At 35.4% G+C, this 20,025-nt stretch overlaps 1 protein-coding gene across 2 annotated transcripts in view; it reads right to left on the bottom strand.

The window, feature by feature from the left end:
- The window catches only part of LOC109599020 (CD166 antigen homolog A), a 140,749-nt gene that overhangs the window by 19,477 nt on the left and 101,247 nt on the right, over nt 1–20,025 (bottom strand). For both annotated transcript variants that reach the window (XM_049962608.1, XM_049962607.1), the window contains exon 7: nt 18,136–18,330. In XM_049962608.1, coding sequence (XP_049818565.1) covers nt 18,136–18,330 — 195 coding nt within the window. The remainder of the gene's footprint in view (nt 1–18,135; nt 18,331–20,025) is intronic.

The following is a 20,025-nucleotide window of genomic DNA, read 5'->3' on the forward strand; positions in this document are numbered from 1 at the left end:
TTTTTGCTTGGCCCAAATGAAATATGATATCCGTGGAAGTGCGAAATAATTTATAGGCCCATTATTAAAATAGTGAACTAAAGAGGAGCGATTCCAATTTCCGATATCCGAGGCAGAAAAGATTCCGTAGACTGTTACCGTGTTATTGAAGTTCCGCCGTTATTAAAGTCGACTCCCATCTGATTTATTACGTCTTTTTACTCTAATAAATTTGTATTCAGATAAATTTCCAGACGCGGCCCTTTATATCGCAAGAATTACACGTGTACGATTCCATTTCTGAAAGGAAATCCGATTTGAATATATCGCACCGTTCTTAAATAAATAATCGGGCACGTTTTTAATACTAATCATATTTCCTTCCTCGATTGTGATTCCCGTGAAATTGTTTCGCATTCGTTACATTGAGTTAAGGCTTTTAATAACAACTACTTCTAGGGGTAGAAGGAAAAGAGAATCTTTTTACTTTATTATTTTTTATGCATGTAACTTTCAATTGTCAACGTCCTATATAAGTTAATAATATTCTCTATGGCACGTGGTAGTCACTTTAAGAAGACGGGATTATAAAACGGTGATGGAGGTGATATCGATATGTCTGAGGTTATTTCTCCCCGAAAAATTATCATATTAATTGGATGTGGGGATTTGTTTTGCGACCGGTGGCACAGACGTTGTAATTCTGTGCGGGATCCCGGATTCCTGACGGCTCCAAAACGCCCGTCTCGAATGGAGATAAGGAATGGAACTCATTAAAGTTACATCCGATATCTTTTTCCCACGTGCTTGTTGTCCAACTCCCCATACACACACACACACATTCACATCCATTTGCGTGGCCCGCATCATGGTGCTTGCACCAAAACCAACTTATTTTTCTCAAACCATCGCTTTCATATCACCAGTTCCAATTATATTAGTATAATTTGAATAATACCCATTTCTCTACTGTTTCCTTTATACAAATTGCTAAAACGATATTTGTAGTGAGAGGAATGGAGGAGGTGTCCCGAAGGAAAGTGCGGAACAATAAGATAATGTTATTAGGGGAGAAATGGTGAGAGAGTGACGGACACGAGTAACACATAATGGCAGTTTTGATGGCGATGTGCGCAACAATGTAAATTAAATTATTCGTTGCTCGTAGCGATGTTCTGTCACTTTTCGGACGCGGTCGCTTCGATAAATTATACAATTTACAACGTTGCGAATGGTCAAGAATTTCTACAGTCGTATCCATTAAGTAAACAATGTTACAATTTAACGTTTATTCCATATTTAATAGTTGTTCGGGTTTATTGGTCGACCTTTGATGGAATTATTTCTTAATGTTTCGCTAGCACGGGTGACTAGCATCTTCAGAGCTCTGATTTGTTTCGTGTCACTTTGACATCTGATTGACAACTACTTGATCACTGAAATTTTGTTCTGTTCGTTGGCAGTTCTTATCTGCTTATCGATTTTGGTGTTTTTGAGCACTGGTGTCCATATTTTATCAAGCTTTAACGTTTTTCTTTTCTGTTGAAGTTATTTCTGTGTTTATGGTAGTGCTAGAGCATGGTATGCGGTAGATCCCAGAAGCTGTTTGATTGTCTCTCCTACCTTTAGCAGATCTGAGACTATGTTGAATCTTCCTTGTTGATATGAAAACAGTATGGATATTATGTTTTAATAAGATTTTTCCAATTCTATCGGTAACTTTACATATATATGGGAGAAAAGATTTACCAATCGTGGGTTCACTGGATTTTTATTATTAGTATCAGGTCTCATTGTCTTAATTCTGAGCGTTTGTATCTGTTTATATTTCCGTATCACGAAAATATCATCTACGTAATGATACCAAACAGGAGGTTTGTGTTTGGAAGTCTCAATCGCTTTTTGTTCAAACTTTTCCATAAAGAAATTGGCGATAACTGGACTAAGAGACTGTTCGTAGAATTTGTTGTTTCAAACGAAATAGCTTTCAGTAAGGCACATACGGAAAAGATTCACTATATCTGGAGGGGATATTTCTGATATGTTTAAGGAATCATTGACAGGAGCTTTAGTGAAAAGTGACACTACGTCGAAAGTGACATCAAGATGTAATCCTTTCAATATTCCAACAAAATGAGTGGACTCTTTGATAAAGGTTGGGGTGTTTCCAATATGAGTTTGTAGCAATCTCGTAAAATACTTAACTAAGTTGTATGTTGGTGACCCAGAAGTACTAACGATGGATCGGAGTGATACATCCTTATGTACAGTCAGCGACAGATCTGCAGTTACACTTCGAAATTCGAATTCAAAATCGCTTGCGGTGCATTGTCGGCCCCTACCACATACTCCCCGCTCACTCCGCGTGTTTATGATAACTGAGGAAAAACAATTAATCTACCTTGCACTGTCGAAAGGTAAAGATGCCTCGAAACATTTCTGATGAAACGCGAATGCGAATTATATTTTTACAGGAACATGGGAACAATAATATGGAGATATGTCTAAATTTAAAATTCTAATTATCACTAATAATTACTATTTTGTTTTTCATTTTTTAAGAATCTTGTATATGAGAAACTGCTCATAATTATTTGATCGAATTCAATTTTAGTTATAATTTTAATATGGATCATAATATTTATAACATGAATTTTTGGGTGGTATTTAAACTTTTAAACAATAATAGATTTGAATTATTTATTAAATTAATTTATTTACAATATATTTCATGTTATCTTGATCAACAAAAATAAACGATATAAAATAAAAAATATAAAAAAGTAGAACTAAACCAATAATGAAAAATCAGCATTAGTTATTTCAAAATATTTTCAATACTTCTATGACTTGTGAGATTGTAGTTTTTTAATTCAAAATAGCTTGTCTTAATGGAACATTTTATTTAGTATATCCAACATCCAACCTCACTAAAATGTAAGATTTCTTTTTAATATTAAACAATACCAATTATATTTTATAATTTTGTATTTAAATATTATGTTTCATTTTAGTTGTTATTTATAGAAGTATTATACAATATATTTTGTTCAAATAGACATTTAATACTAATAATTTGTTTTATTAAATATATTCTTATTTTTGAATTTATTTGTTTATTTTAATTATACATTTAACTTTTAATACGAATACGATATGGTAAAAACTTTCGTATGATAGAGTATAATTCTTAATTACCAACATATTATATGATAATTGAGTAAAATACCTTTTAGAATAAATATATTAGAATTAAGACAACAATTATTATACGAATTAAACAATAAGAACTGTAACTATAAAAAAGTTGTATACATTAATATTCGATTCAAAATACATAACGTGAATAAGCAATATTCTTAATTTGTCAAAAATTAATGATGCGAATCTGTTGCAATGACACATCTGAAAACATTTATTTACTGTGTCACAATTAAACACTCGCACAGTTTTTATTACTATCCCCTCCAATCTCACAAACTTGCCGCAAACGAATAAAGCCTTTAAGGTGTAACTGCAGATCTGACGCCGACCGTACTTTGGGTAGACCATATACACGGAAACAACTTCAACAGAAAAGAAGAAGCACTGAAGCTTGATAAAATATGGAAACCAGTGCACAAAAACACCAAAATCATTAAGCAGGTAAGAACAGCCAACAAACAGAACGAAATTTCTACAACTAAATTGTTTAAGAACCAAATCACACCACTGCAAGCCAGTCGTGCTAGGGAAACGTTAGGAAATAATTCCAACAAACGTCGACCAATAAACCCGAACAACTATAGGTATGGAAACAATGATCACGAAAGCCTCAATCAATCATTTCATTAACGTTTATTGATATGAAAATGTTTAAATTTCTTGTAATCTATGTCGCTTTCTTTTAACAAAAAGTATCGGTTTTGCCGATCCTCTCTTATCTCTTTGTTAGTGGTTTTGAAGTATTTGCAGTTGAAACTCGAACTCAGCATTCTAAAAGTGTGTCGCCGTCGTCGCACCTCAAACATTTACGGGTTTAACTCTCAGAAAATTACCGGAAACCGCACACAAAATCTTGTTACCGTAAGCCCGAAATTCTCACGTTCGAAATAAAATAAGGAAAAAGGCGGGCGAAACGCGAGCAAAAGAGGCAAGTTTCGGGTAATCCGTAAAGTTAAAGACAATTTCCAGTACACATACGTTCAATTCCGCGACGAAGGTTTCAAGAATGCATCGGAATAATAAAAGGGGTGGCGTCGAAAGGGCAGCTTATTCGGTTCGTCGGAAAGCCGGAAAACTCAAGTCTCTAACAACCCGGAGCCGTGTCACTTTGAACTTTAAATAGGTGAGCATGCACACGGTTTGCAGATGGGATTTCCCCCACGTTGCACCTCAAATACGATTTCTCGACCCCGTTGACAGATGCACTCCTTTTTTCCACTCTTTTCATCGTTCCCGTGCATTTCCATCTCGTACAATTATTGCGGTCCGCCCGCAAACAGACACCTAGAATCGTTTTATTTCGTTAGAGAATGTTACCCGTGTTAATTCACCGGAAAATGTTACGAATATGACGTAAAAATGTCGACCTTCTCGGCAAGTGTCTGGAGAATATTTTGCTTGTGCAACATAATTCGAATATAATACTTGAATGAAAAAGGGAGAAGTTTATTCACTTAAATTATATACTAGTAGAAGCCTTCACGAAAGCTGAACAATTCACGCAGTGGTAGCTGATTCAAGAATTGCTTTCATATAACATATTTAGTGTTAGGGTCCTTGTGTGCGAATGTATAAAGATCTCGGGAAAGATTTACCGACTTCCCGATAGAAAACGTCAGTTTGTCCGGCAATCCGGGATTCGTGGACGCAGCTTCTTTCGCACCCGTAAAGCGTACATCTTTATTCGACCGAGAGTCCGGACCTTATTTATAAGTCTCGAAATTCCTCGGTTCTCGAATCCCGTCGGGAGCCTGTTACTTCATAAAATATTTACTCGGCGATAATCAAAATTGGCGCGAACGAAAAAAATATGGGATCGGCTTCATCGTTTTGATTAATGGCGTTCAGTGTTCACGTCGCGACCAATTTATTCACTGTCTCGCGGCTAATTTTAATCTGATACCGCAATTTGTCACTTTGGTTTTATTAAAAATTAGGCCGAAAAGATAAAATACCATTAAATATTCCATACACAGATGCATAAAATCGTGGTAAAAGATGGAAACATTATGCAGCGCAATAAATTACGAAATAATCTCGTGAAACGCGCGTCTCCTCTACATCCGACTTGAAACATTTCCCCAGATGATAATGTGACCCGGTGCCGGAATTATGTCCGTGCCGAGATACTTATCGCTCTGGACACACATTTTAAACTATCTCCCGATGTGACCCACATCATCTCTCCAAGTTACGCGCCTCCACTCCGATCCTGGGAGACGGATAAAGAAACAAGGACCTCCGCAACAGTCGTAAATTAGAGTCCGGACGAATCATTCCAATTCACTTCGCAAACTTATTTCCACTTTGATGATGGGATTTACTATACGATTTTTTTTTGATTCGGTATAATGTTGAAATCTGTGATTAATGGTAATTTTCACAATAAATGTTTCAATGATCAAAAGAATTCACATTTTCTTTATGTTTTATTTTATTTTTTTGTCTTTTGTAAATCACTTTGTTTTATAGGTATTAAAACGAGAAATACGGAGATCAGTTTTTGTTGTACCTTTAGAATTGAATTCTTATTGTAAAAGATTATTTTATAATTAGTTTAATTATTTACATTAAAATTTTAGCATTGGTTATTCAAGGAAACGATCCTTCATTTCATAAACAGCTTTTTTCTAATTTATATATGATGATCTCTGATCTTCCTTTTATTTGTCTTGTTCTTCCGAATTCAGTTGACAGGAGGCTGGCATATTTGCCTGCTTTCGTCCTCTGTTTTCTGTTTTCATAATTTTCCTTCATGTTTGTTGCATGTGAGAGGAATTGAAGGAGATTTTCAAATGCGATCGAACTAAATAAAGCACCGTTAATTAAGAACCAACGATAAAAAATACATAATTTGACCGATTAACAAACAAAAATGTACAAAAATCCTTATATTTATCATATTCTTATCTAAAGGAGGATTTTGTTGCAGATCGATGTTATTGCTTGACACCTGCAGGGCATACTCTCTATTAAATTATTAACACAGCCTTGAGCTATTTATTCCCATAATTGTGATAACAATACCCGAAGTTGCTGAAGAATCTCTGGAGGTGGTAAGTGATTCGTAGGCCTTCTTTGTAGAATGTCCCACGCATGCTCGATGCTATTAATCTTTCTCGCCGATGTCGATCAGTTAACGGTACTCTTCTCAAAAGACGCCGAGCTACCATACCAAAGGCTGGTAATCGTGGTCAGATGGTTCGAGTGAAAACAAGGGTATCAGTAGCATCATTAATCTGCTGGGACAATGCTCGTGCAATAATTAACGGCTACCTTCGCGTAATTAAGGAAACATATCGGTCATCTTAAGGGGTGGCAACTCTAAGTCGACATGTTGTTTGTCGGTCAACGACATTTCCCATGTTTTGAAACCTTGACGCAAGTCTAGAAAATGTTTGGATGTTTTTTAAATTATGTAAATGGCGGTTTAGGAATTAGGGTGCAATATTATTTATTGTATTATTATAGTTTATGCTTATATAATTATTTCTAATATTCACTATCACTAACATTTGTTTTGTTGGATAAATAATAGGAAAACAAAATAAAACGATTAAGATTATGAAACAATTCATAAGAATGGCAGAATAAATTGAACTTAAAACTTTGGTATATAAACGGTAAATGCTATGAATTTTTTATATTGAAGTACATATTTAATTATTTTATGTGTTATTTGGGCTTCTTATACAATATTTGATTTAGAACACGTTTAATTAAATTTAATTATACTTTATTGCCTTTGACAGAAGCCATAAAAAGAAAGAAATTAAATTGTATTCGACAAGAATTCACTACATTACATCTTAATTATTTCGGTCAAACAAAAATCCTCAGACAGTAAACTTGAGTAGAGATACCTGGTTCCAATATAAATGAACATATTGTATAGAAGGAGAAGACGCAAAAATAAGAGGATTTTACAGAAAGTAACTTTAAGCCTTCTTAAAAGACCAAATATACCATTCAAGACCAGACAATGTTTGTCAAATTACTTTTATATGGCAAAGTCAGCAGAAAATCTTAATTAATTAATTAGTTAACGAATCTGAAATCAGGAATCTCATCTCTTGCGTTTCATTGTAAATAATAAATGGGAGTTGAAAGTGAAAAAGTTATATTTCGTGAGGGAGTGGGTCAAAGGCAAACGCAAAAACGAAATCAGTGTAAATTTAAAAGTTTCCAAGTGGAAGTTGGCGGAGATTCCAAAGGATGATCTAAACACGGGGTTAATTAAATTAGGGCGGATCGCGTTTTTACGTTTTTACGTATGGCCCGGAACCAAGGACGAGTGCCACCCGATAATGTCCCAGCCGCGGGCACTCGAACTTTTATATTATTTAATGGCTGATTTTAATGGGAATAAAGTTGGAATGCATGCGGTTCATGCCGCACCACTTTTATCCCCCGTCCTTCTAATGAGTTCCACTCTTCCACCCTTCCTTCATGGAAACTTAACGGCGATTACACTTGAAAAACATTGTAATTACTTTTAACGAACAATCGTTGTCTTATTAAGGTGCAATTTCAAGCGCTCACCCCTGGTGGCCTTTTCGAAAGCTCCTTCACCGCAATGTAAATTGACACCGCTTTCGAAACGTACAGACATAATTATAACAAACTGAGTTCTGATCGAAATAAATATATGCGAGACATTCATGGATTTGCGAAACAAAGAGCGCAGAGCCAGGAATCGAAATCGTCCTCGGAGAGTCGAAGGATTCGAGGAAACAAAAACGGGAGTGTCGCCGTGATCGCGCATCGCAAATTTTATAGTGCAGAAACAAGAATTTTTCGAGTCCCGCAACAATTTTATGTCACTATTTGCATTTATGTCGTGTATCCCGATATTAGATGGGAGATGGGAGCAAAGTGTTTATTTGTGGCGTACGATTTTATGCCTGCGAGCGCAGAATCGCGTCCCTTATGACGACGTTGTAAAGATAAGTCATTTTATTATTGCTCTTTATCAGCACTCGTAAAGATACATGCACAGGTGGAAATGTCACTTTGTATATGATACACCTCGGGTTAAAAATTCAATTAGTTTACGTAACAGTTTACTTACGCGATTGTTTATTATTAACTTTGGGTATGTGACCTACATTTTTCTGACTTTTCTGTCTCCAATGTTTATCTTCTCTGGAGGCAGTTTATAAAATTACTTGTTATACGCTGTACATATTCCACAGAAAACAGAACACGTCTTGGAAATTAACAAACACATGATTTGAAATGTCCCGGGCCTAACACATAAATGGCGCTAGTTTTATTGCATTCACCTCTTTTTCAGTTAGTACTAACCCTGAAAAGACAGATGTTAAAATTTCATGATATTCTATTAATTATTTTCTGAGTTATTGTGCTAAGTGTGAGGCTACTTTTGTTATTTTCAAAACAAAGGGTCAAAAACAATTTCGTGTTTTAGTTTTACACTGCTTCTTGATGGGAAAAAATTACCGTTCAAGTGAATCAATGGCTTGAAAAGTGTTATGGAGACTCCGCTCCATCAGAAACAACAATAAAACGTTGGTTTGCTGACTTCAAGCGTGGTCGTAGAGACACCGATGATGCAGAACGCAGTGGACGTGCAAATGAGGCGGTAACAACGTAAAAATCAAAAAAAATCTACAAAATCGTTTTGAATGATCGAAAAGTGAAATTGCATGAGTTAGCTGACATCGTAAAAATATCAAAAGAACATGTGCCACGTTTGCTCACTGTTGACCAAAAACAAAAACGTGTAGATGATTCTGAGCAGTGTTTGGCCATGTTTCAACGTAACAAACCGGAATTTTTGCGTCGATATGTGACAATAAATGAAACATGGATCCATCACTTCACTCCGGAATCAAAACGATCTTCATCTGAGTGGCCGGCAACTGGTGAACCTCGTCCAAAGCGCCCGAAAGTTCAACAATCAGATGGACAGGGGCCTCGGTAATGCACGGTGTAATATTCATCGACTATCTTGAGAAGGGAAATACCATCAACAGCATTTTATAGCGTTATTGGAGCATTTGAAAGCCAAAGCAAAACTACATGAATTGATTTGGTTCCCAGCGACTACTGGCTGTTCGCAGACCTCAAAAAATGCTTGCTGGTAAGAAATTTCGCACGAATAAAGAGGTTATCGCTGAAACTGAGGTTATTACGTTGGTTTCAGCCTATATAAGTTAATCGAAATTTGTTTTGTAGCTCACCAACTTACATTTACTATTTCAAGAGACATATTTGTAATAAACTAAAACTATTATATAATAAGAAATTGTAGAATCCTTGTAAAACTTGATAGAAATGATGATTCCCTTAATGGGAAAAAAGTCGACAGCAACGGCATAAATTAACTGAAAAGATTGTATTTAGAGTGTTGATGAAAATCTCACACAGAATATAAATTACATCGGAATGAAAGCGGACTTTAACATCGATGTTGAACTTTAACAAATTAGCAATGCTATTCATAAAATATTTCTGAAAAGAATTTCACGAATAATTTTATTCCATTCATCGGACAAATTGTGACAAATTGATTTAGAACATAAATTATGAATTAAAATGTGCAATGCAAATGGTAAAATATTAATTAGCACATAATAATTAAATATACTATATTTGTAATTACTTTGGCCCTATTGATTTCTAATTACAAAGACATGTTTGTAATCAATGTGTAAATACGTTACACGTATATAACAGAATATAAATTGCACATTAATAGGATATTGATTATAAATTTCCATCAATTTTACGTAGTGATTAAATAAATATTTGTACATTTTTCCTGACCGAAAAACCGAAAAGCTAAATGTCAATACGTCGAATGTTTTATGCGGTTCGATCACAGTCGACCTAATCAAACCGACAATAAAACCTGTCTTAAAATCAAAAGCATAAACTGCCATGGCATGCCCTGGCAGCAACGTCTCGTTACCCCTCAAACCAAAACTATTGTTCGACGAAAGGTCCGCGTCTGTCCGGTCATTTCCCGTCGGTGATACGTCCCAATAAAATTTATCCTCCCGTTCGGTAGCCGGGGATAGTTGTCTGGAGATTTATCTTATCCGAACATCAAAACTGAACTGACAGCAGTAAAAGCGAACGGCACAAACAAAACTCGGCGAGTGTACGGAGCGAATTGTCGACCTGCCGATGCAGATTCCTCCTCCACGTTCGGTCCCCGGGTCCTCGGTTCGCCATCGTAAAATCATATTTTATGGAGGCATTAATTTAATCCCCGTCCCCGGGGAGCTGTTTACTTTGGATTTAACTCGTAAAAATAAGACATCAAATTTGCATTAATTTCTACGGCGGTGCGGTGCGCAACTCCACACCGACCGAACCGCATTTATTTGGTACCTGTCACTGTGGTGAATTTATCTTTACATCGAATTAAAGGCGACAACGTTCGAAAACTATGTGTTTGTAAAGAACCTCTGACGCTACGGTCGAGCTAAAACGGACATAACAAGCAAACAACTGTTAAAAAGCGTACGTGGCGTCCCGAAAGATAATTATTTCGACCGACATATAGGAAGTTTGCCAACGTGAAATATTTAACTAGTTCGAAAAGTGGAATTGAATTAAGTCCGAACTGTCAGGATAAAATGTCCGAGCCTAAACTAACGATAATTACCGTGGATGGTTTAACGTTATTAAAATCAATGTGACGGCTTTAATTAGCAACCCGTCCTTATGTCATACCCCACACGAACTGTTTTAATTAAAATTTTCATTTCGTCTTTTAATTTATATGAATTACTAACATGTTTACTATTTACGATAAATATGTTAGATTGGTTCACTATTTGAAACCCGAAAATGGAATGTGTTCATGGTTGAGTGTCCGTCACAATTAATCGGTATACAGTATTGGCAGGAAGTAAAGCAACTTTAAAAATATATAATTGCTACTGCCCTGTATATGCAAATCTAATATAATTTATGCCAATTATGAACACACTGTACACAAATATATCGGTGAATATTTCTTGTATTAAAAATAATTTTGTTAGCTACAAATCAAAAAACTTAACATTCGCCTAGTAAAAGGTAGAGCAACTTTTTAAACTAAAGCATTGGCTTTTAAGGGAAAAAATTAATATTATGAACTGACCATGTCAATTTCCCGATCTAAACTTAATTAAAAACTTATGGGAGACAGTGAACAACAAATTAAGATACAAAGAGTATAGTAATCAATAAAATTATTAAAATTTGTATACCAATTGATATTAGTTTATTAGGAAAAGAAACATAATTATATAATACAATTTTCAAAAAATGATTAGTACCAGCTAATATGTTGTATATATTGTATCATAATTTACGGAAATTAATTTAAAACTTCTTAATAGCAAAGTATAAATTAAGATTAGAAGAATTATGTTGAAAACACGAATCCTAAACAAAAGAAACTTAAAATATATATTAAGAAACAAAATGCAATGTCCAAAAAATAAATAGTACAAACAGATATGTTCAACTTGTTTGTTTTCAATGGTACTTCTTTTGTTTTAAAGAATGTTTCTTCTGTGATTAAGGTAAGTAAAATATCAAAAAGACTAGATTTTTTTTTTAATACAAATGATGTTTATAAATTTTTTTTTTTAAATATTTAATCAACAATTATAAGAAGTTTATTGAATACATCACACCTAAACAATAAAAACGTAAAATGTATATTAAGAAACATGAACAATGGATTAAAAATGAACAGTACCAACATATCCAACTTGTTGGTTTTCGATGGAACTTCTTTACTGTTAAAGAATGTTTCCTCCGTGATCAAGGTAAAAGAAACATCATAAATGTTAGCAAACTTATCACTTTTTAAAATACAAATCTTTATGAACTTTTTTCATTTTATGGTTATAGAAATTCTATAAAGCTTCTTTACTTTGACGGCAAAGTATCAGTTAATCAATGATTAGAAGAAGAAACATAATACAAAGTCCGAAAATTTTGTACTAACAAATAAGTCCAACTTCTTAACTTTCGGTGGTACTTCTTTTCTTTTAAATGGTGTATCGTATTCTGTAAGCAGAATTTAGTCAACGTAGAAGAATTTTATTGGAAACACGAAACCTAAAATGTATAAAGAAACATGACACATGCTCTAAAAATAAATAGTGTTCAATGTTATTTTTTTATTGTTTAATTATGTAATTGTTAAATTTATAAAGAGAAGTTAATTTTCAATATACATTTTTTTGAACATATAAACTAGGACAAAAAGTATTTGAATTTAAAAAAAAGCTCTATTTTCTGCCAGTACTGTAGCTAAAATGCAAAAAAATAAATAAATTTAATCACGTTTGGGTCGTTTTTCAAAAGTGATTAACAAACTAACGGTTAGCGTGAGAAGTAATTGCGTTATTTTATATTTTCACCAGCTAAAGCGTGTTTAATTATGGTTCCCGGCGCAATAACTTCTTGCGGATATAAAATTAGGCCAACCCATATTTTTGTTGATGTATTACGAGGGTTTGTGTCAGACATAATGAAGTTTTATTAACCAGTTTAATCTCACAATTTGATTATAAATGTCAATTCGGAATAAGTTAATATTTTATTAGGGTTTCCCATCTTTTCAAGTTGTGAGTTGATTTATCGAAATGTGTGGGAATGGTATTCCCCTGGATAAATAATTGAGACATAAACTGGATGGATAATAATAAAGGATATTAATGTCGGCATATACTAGTAGATAATATCGATTGGTGATCCGAAACGGAGAACGCGAACCTATTGTTTCATTAAGATTAATCTGTCTTTAACAGATAACAAATGACAAATACCGGGTTGTCGGCGGTGTGTTCGCCACCCCCTAAAATTTATCATTTGTCTGTGCGATATGAGCATTGTGTTTCGGCTTTGTTAGTCGAACCGGGTGTCACATCGTCGACACCCAATAAGATAATGGTGTTAAAGATCGCTAATGAATTCTAGGTGATTAGAATTAGTTCGCTGTTTCGTTGGAATTGAAATATCAAACATTGTTCCAATTTTGATGTCACGAACAACAAACAAAACACAATTAATTATATTAAAATAATTAATTAACTTTGTTGTTTTATTTCAAAAAGTGACTTCCATTAATTATGATTTATTTGTACAATATCTGTTTCGTCACAACAATATGTTATGAAGTTTTTAATTATTCATGTTGTCACACATGAGTATTTTAAAGCGCACCTTGAAAAAGTCCAACCCCGGTAACAGTTATTAATCGTGGTGAAGAGCGCACATTAAAAGGCGGACGGGGTCAAAATTAAAAAGGGGTGTTGAAGAGGTTAAATTAAAATATCGTCGCGGTTGCGTTCTTCTCACGACTTGAAAATCCAATTTTCACTGATAATAGAAAGCATTAAAGAAAGGTTTTTGTGGAGAGGGTTTTGCAAACCGGTTAAAAATATGCTTTACGATGTGTTGCGTCCAGAGGATCCAATTTTAAAACGATCGATTTACCGTTTGCGGCTTATAAAGAAGCAAAAGGTGCAAATTAGTGGCTTAAGTACCGAATAATGAAGTGGAACGAGATTAACAGCAAGGAAACCAGTAATTAGACGTTCGAATTCGTTGGCGCATGGCAAAGAATCCACTTTTGTACACAATTAACTCTTTGGCCTGCAGATTGTATTGAATAAGTCCTCGATTCTTTTTCTATTTGTTTACCATCAAGTCCTATTTCGTTAGTCGTTCCTCGCCTATTTCCTTCCTGTTTGCTCCGGCTGGAACAATTATAATTGAAGCGAATAAATTCTTAGCAAACTGGAAGAGGATTTCGAGTTGCGTGACTTCCCGTTCTGTTCGCCAGCCAATCTAAATTGTCTCTTAAAATGATCGTTTAGGAAAATAAGGTGCACTTTCATCAGCGTAATAACATTCCTCGTTAGTTGCGACGCGCCCGTTCTCCCGGATTTTCTTATCGTTTTTTCTCGTTCCCTCCTTCTCCAATCCGAATCGGAGCACGTTAACCGTGGTGATGACAATTATGTTTTCATGTCTTACTCTATATTATGTTGTACCTTTGAGCGGGTAAAGTTGACTCGATGTGGACTCGACATGATTGGTTAATTTGAACGTATTGATTAAATGGCATATCGTTTAATTAATGGATCCACAAGCAGCGGCGTAATATCATCTGGATCCGTTGAAATTTGATGAATGCATTGTCACCTATAGTCGGGCGGTGCGGGTGGCTTCACTCACTGAATATCACGTGTTATTATAACTGGGAATCGACTGCGCTCCGCCGAATGTAAATTGATATACCGTGTAACACTGGTCGCGTGTAATTTTCGGCAAACTCGACTCATTTGCATTAGATTTTTTAATTGGTCCCGAATCAACAGATAAAATGTCATTTGCATTCACTCGCCATTTTTGATTTATATGCCACAATCACCGGCACCGTTTCGTGTTTCTGTTTGCACCTAGTTGATCCCACTAAAAGTTCAACTACAATAAATAATTAGCACTGGTGTGGACCGATATTTCGTGAAATAACGATCGCGACGCCCGGAATAATTCATCCCGCAAACCAAAACCGTATGCCCGAACTTAATTCGAAACCCGTTGCGAAAATGAAATTACCAAAATTTCCACGAGACCCCTCGGATATTCTTTAATACGCAGATCGCAGAACGGGATTCATCTTTGGGGCATAATTAAGATTTATGCGCGGACCGTGCAAAGTCTGCCAAGACCGGGTCCAAAGATAAATGTAACAGTGGCTCCGATAATTTAATAGTGCGACCCGTTGTCTAATTAATAACACTTCCTTCTGGAGAAAGCACACTCGAATACCTTCGACGATCGGGTGGATGCCGGAGGAACAACAATTACAAACGATTTGCATGTCAAAAGCCCCATTTCCAATACTCGCAAATTCATAATCCGCCAGAGGCGATTTAAAATCCGGAAACATTCTCAGCCTCACTTTGACTACAATACTGTCTTTGATCGTCACCCTAATAATTAGAAGCTGAGGATTAATTATTCGGATTAAGCAGATCGGAATTTTTCGATAATAAATTAAGAAATATAAAGGTTGAGGCTTTTGTTTCTATATCTATAGTTGTTTAGCTTCAATGCTTTTTTTCTGTTGAAGTTGTTTCCGTGTATATGGATTGTATTGTCCTAGTTTGGAGTTACGTTCGTGTTCTTTAATCCTAGTGTCTATTGAACGTTTTGTGGTACCGATGTGTACTTTCCTGCGAGAGCATTGTATCTCATATCTTTAGCAGATCTAAGACTGTGTTGAATCTTCCTTGTTAGTATAAAAACAGTATGGATATTATGTTTTAATTAGATTTTTCCAATTCTATCGGTAACTTTACATATATATGGGAGAAAAGCTTTACCAATCGTGGGCTCACTAGGTGGATTTTTATTATTATGAGGTCTCATTGTATGACTTATTTCTGAACGTTTGTATCCGTTGACCTCTAGTGTTCTTGTTGTTGAATGAGGTGGTTTGTGACACATATCCCATTGGCTCGTTAGGTTAGTGTTTTGATGATCTCTTGTTTTCGACTAGGATGATGGTTAGATAGTTTATGTAGATACCGATCGATGTGTGCAAGTTTTCTGTATACTATATGGTCTACATATTCACCCACTCTTTTTATTATGACATCCAAAAAGTTTATTTGGTTCTCCTTCATCAAATCCATTGTGAATTTGATATTGTTATGTTGAGAGTTTAGGTGTTTTAGTAACTGATCTAGTTTTTCTTGTCCATGTTTCCATTATCTTATTAAAATATAACATCTATAAACCAACAAGAAAGATCCAACACACTCTGCCAGGATAGATCATCAAACACCTTCTGGGATATATCGCATACCATGCTCTTGCGGGAAAGTATACATCGGCTCCACAAAACGTTCACTAGGGACTAGGATTAAGGAACACAAACGAAACAGCATCCTAAAACAATCAGACATGTCTGCTGTAGCTGAACATGTACTGTTAGATGGAAATCATAAGATAAAATTTCAAATATACAATTGCCTGCCTCGACAGGTAGATATCACAACAGAATGATTAGGGAAGCAACTGAAATCCATAAATATGGAAACAACTTCAATAGAAAACAAGAAGCATTGAAGCCTGATAAAATATGGATACCAGTGCTCAAAAACACTAAAATAGCTAAGCGAACCAAATCAGCCACTGGTGCTAGCGAAACGTCAAGAAATAATTCCAAAAAACTTCGACCAACAAACCCGAAGAACTATAGGTATTGAAACTAAGAAATGTTGTTGCTTGAACATTTCATTGCATTCGTATTTTTATTGATTAGATCGAAACGATGTATGTGGATGTATTGTTAAATAGTTTTTTGCTAGTTTTCGGGTAAACATAATTCTATTCGATTAAAAGAACAAAACTAGTCGGCAAGCAATTTAGATAACCGAAACCGCCTTATCAACATGCGAACAAAACTTCTTGAAACGCACTCCGGCAATTTACAATTATAATCGCAAACAAAGATAAAACATAATAAACAAATTATACTTTTAATAAGACAAAAGAGAACAAACACTCGAGGTCTTATCTGCTAGACGGAGTACAAATGATGGGCTGTAATTTATTTCTGGCATTGTCTCTAGCAAAATTGCTACATCTTCTGCGGCTTCTTTGGGGTTTGCGTTTTGGGGGCGGCGTCCTCGTCCTCGGAATGAAAGCGAGACTTCACTTTGAATGCGCGTTAAACTAAATTAACGACAAACAAGATACATAATAATTAGCTTAACTGCGGATTTGTCGGCCGAAAACCGTGTTATGTTACACTTGGTTATGGTTCACGCATTCCATTAAAGCTGCGCACTTATCGTGATTTTTATACGTTTGACTGCATAAATTCACTTTTGGTTTAAGAAATTAATTATGTATTCAACGACTTGGACACTAGAAAAATAAAGGTCATAATTAAGTAAAGCCTTGACAATTCCTGGTGTAAAAGTCAAGTTCGTTTAACGTTTCCAGTTGTGTCACACCGGTACGATATAAACTCGTATATCTCATAAGATCTGACTAATCCCCGTTTTGCCCCCATCCTCATCCCTTAACCCACCGTCGACTTTATTCACGAAACGATGTTAGTCTGCGACTCGGTTACTAAATTAGCTTATTATTATAATTCGGGGACTGAATAATAGGATGCTCAACACGCTTAATGCGATACGTAATTTGTTACGGTTTACGCTGCCTCCACGTCAAATCGGGCGAAATCTACAACAGTCGCTAATTACCACCTTTATTAATAATCTTATCATAACTAAACGACTCACATTTGCCAAGAAATTATTTAATTTAATATGGACACGTATCGTTCTAACATTTAATATTAATTTGAGCAAAATTACATTGTATTGTGCATATATAATAATATACATTTAAAATAATAATTATTAATTACTTCATGTTTGGACATTAATCCGATCAATTAGGATCAAAATCGGACGATTCGCATTTCGTGAACGGATTTTGATAAATTTCGTAATTAATTCCGAATTCGTACAACTATTAAATTACTGAAACTAACGCAATACTTCACACTTTATTTTCGTTCCAATTAAAATCAATGCAATCGAAATAGATTCAATATGTTATTACCAGTGCGTTTGTTTATACATTCAAATTAATTAAATCCATATTAAATAGTTTATTTACAATAATGCAGAACATAAATTAATTTAGAGGAGCGTTATTTTGTCAACGCTGTAATAGTATTATGTTTCGCATTGAACCGTTTCCTCTCCATTACAATTTTTATGCGATGTTTTCCACTGATTTATTAACGCTGGCGCTGACAATATTATTTTCTATGTAAATTCGGTCGTAAATTTCCTATTTATGATTCGAAATAAAAATTTACGTGGACTCGTACAATTTACTTTGTTGTGTGCGTGTGTTTAATTAATAAATGGTACATACCGGCGACAATGACGTGCAGTGTCAAAGCGTTCCTGATGGAGTCGAGTCTCCTGGTGGAGTCCCTGGTCGGGGCGACGCACCTGTACTCGCCAGCCTCCTGATAGAGTACGTTGTCCAGTCGGAGTTCCTGCGACGCTCCCATGGGATCGAGACGACCGGAGCCCGGCTCCACCCTCGTCCAGCAGCCGGTCGTTCCTAAGGAACACTTAATCAGGATTTGTGTCGACGTGGCGATTCCCCCGTTCGGGCGTTCGGGGGTTCATTAACGCATATATTAGTTTTAGCTGATTTTTAGTATTCGAAATGAACGACGATTGAAATTTATACAAAACTAGAATCGCAATTCTAGTTTTGTATAAATTTCAAATGAGTAAATATGTTTCCGTTATTTTAGGCACATCGACGTCATTTATAATTAGGTAATGTCAACAAACAAATTATATTATGTTGACCAATAATTTGAAAACATCATACCGGTCGACCGGTGGAGCGATCATTCAAATTTTGTTGTACTCGTATTAATTTAAACAAAATTTTAGTTTGTGCGGCAATGGGATATTTAAATCGATATTGTTTACATAAATAGAGTTACACGTAATTAATTGATAGTTCAAACAACCACGGTAGAAATGGAAAGGTGGAATAATAAAAGTCGGTTTATGAATTTGATTTTTGGGCATCGTAATTTTATCGTAAGCGCATTTTGATTGGTCCGATATAAAATTCCGATGCAACAAAGTGTATTTTAACGAGTTTTCGATCGCAACGTAACATTGGTCGGTGTTGAATTGAACAAATCGACATTTGCGGATTTTCCAAGTTTTTCAACGCGACCGTCGGAAAGTTTCTTAACCTCCGATTCATTTCGGATCGGTTCTTGGGAACGTTTCCCGTTTTAGTGTCGGCTTTATTCAATATGAAATAAATTTTATTTTCGCAACTATACAAACTTTAACCGCACCACTTCATAAGCGTAAATAAACCGTTTACCGGAATTGAATGGGACTTTTCGAGCATTTATTTATTCAACGAATATTCACGGGATCGACTTCCAGATTTCATTTGCGATAGACTCTACATATCCGAGTGTGGATTTTTTGAAAGGGTTCGACTTTATCTCGCCCGTCCATCTTCCGAACGATGATTCCCCAAAGTCCTTTTCAGGATTAATATAACGAACAGAAGGAAGTGAAAGAGTGGGACTCGTTTAAAGCAAACCGACGAAATATTTATGGCGATGGCATTTAAACGTGCACGTCAGCGCGGAAGAACAATCCGAATATAATTCCGGAACATGAGAATTTTCCGGGAAAGCACTTAACTTTTTGCGATCGCATGCATATGTAAACAAGGTGAAGAACATTCGAGTGTTTATCGTGGCCCCGCTTTATTCCGATTCGTTCTTGCTCCCACGGTTACAAAAATTCTCATTCGATTATACGGGATTATATTTATTTTATCCGCGTATGAAAGAACGGTATGTTTGTAATGCAAACGATTTACCAGATATTAAAATTTAATAATAAAACTGTGTCGGCGCGCTCTGCTACAAATAAAATTCAATAAACTTTTTGCAACGTCTTTTAGTAACACAAGGGCTGAAAAGTCCCAGACCTAACACATAAATGGTGCTAGTTTTGTTGCATTCATGGCTTGAAAAGCGTTATGGGAACTCCGCCCAATCAGAAATAGCATTAAAACGTTAGTTTGTTGACTCAAACGTGGAGTTAGAGACACGGATGATGCAGAACGCAGTGGACGTCCGAATGAGGCGGTAACACCAGAAAACATCAACAAAAATCCACGAAATCGTTTTGAATGATCGAAAAGTGAAGTTGCAGGACTTAGCTGACTCATAAAGATATAAAAATATGATGTGTTGACGGTTTT

The sequence above is a fragment of the Aethina tumida genome, chromosome 2 (assembly GCF_024364675.1).
Source record: "Aethina tumida isolate Nest 87 chromosome 2, icAetTumi1.1, whole genome shotgun sequence".
NCBI lineage: Eukaryota > Metazoa > Arthropoda > Insecta > Coleoptera > Nitidulidae > Aethina > Aethina tumida.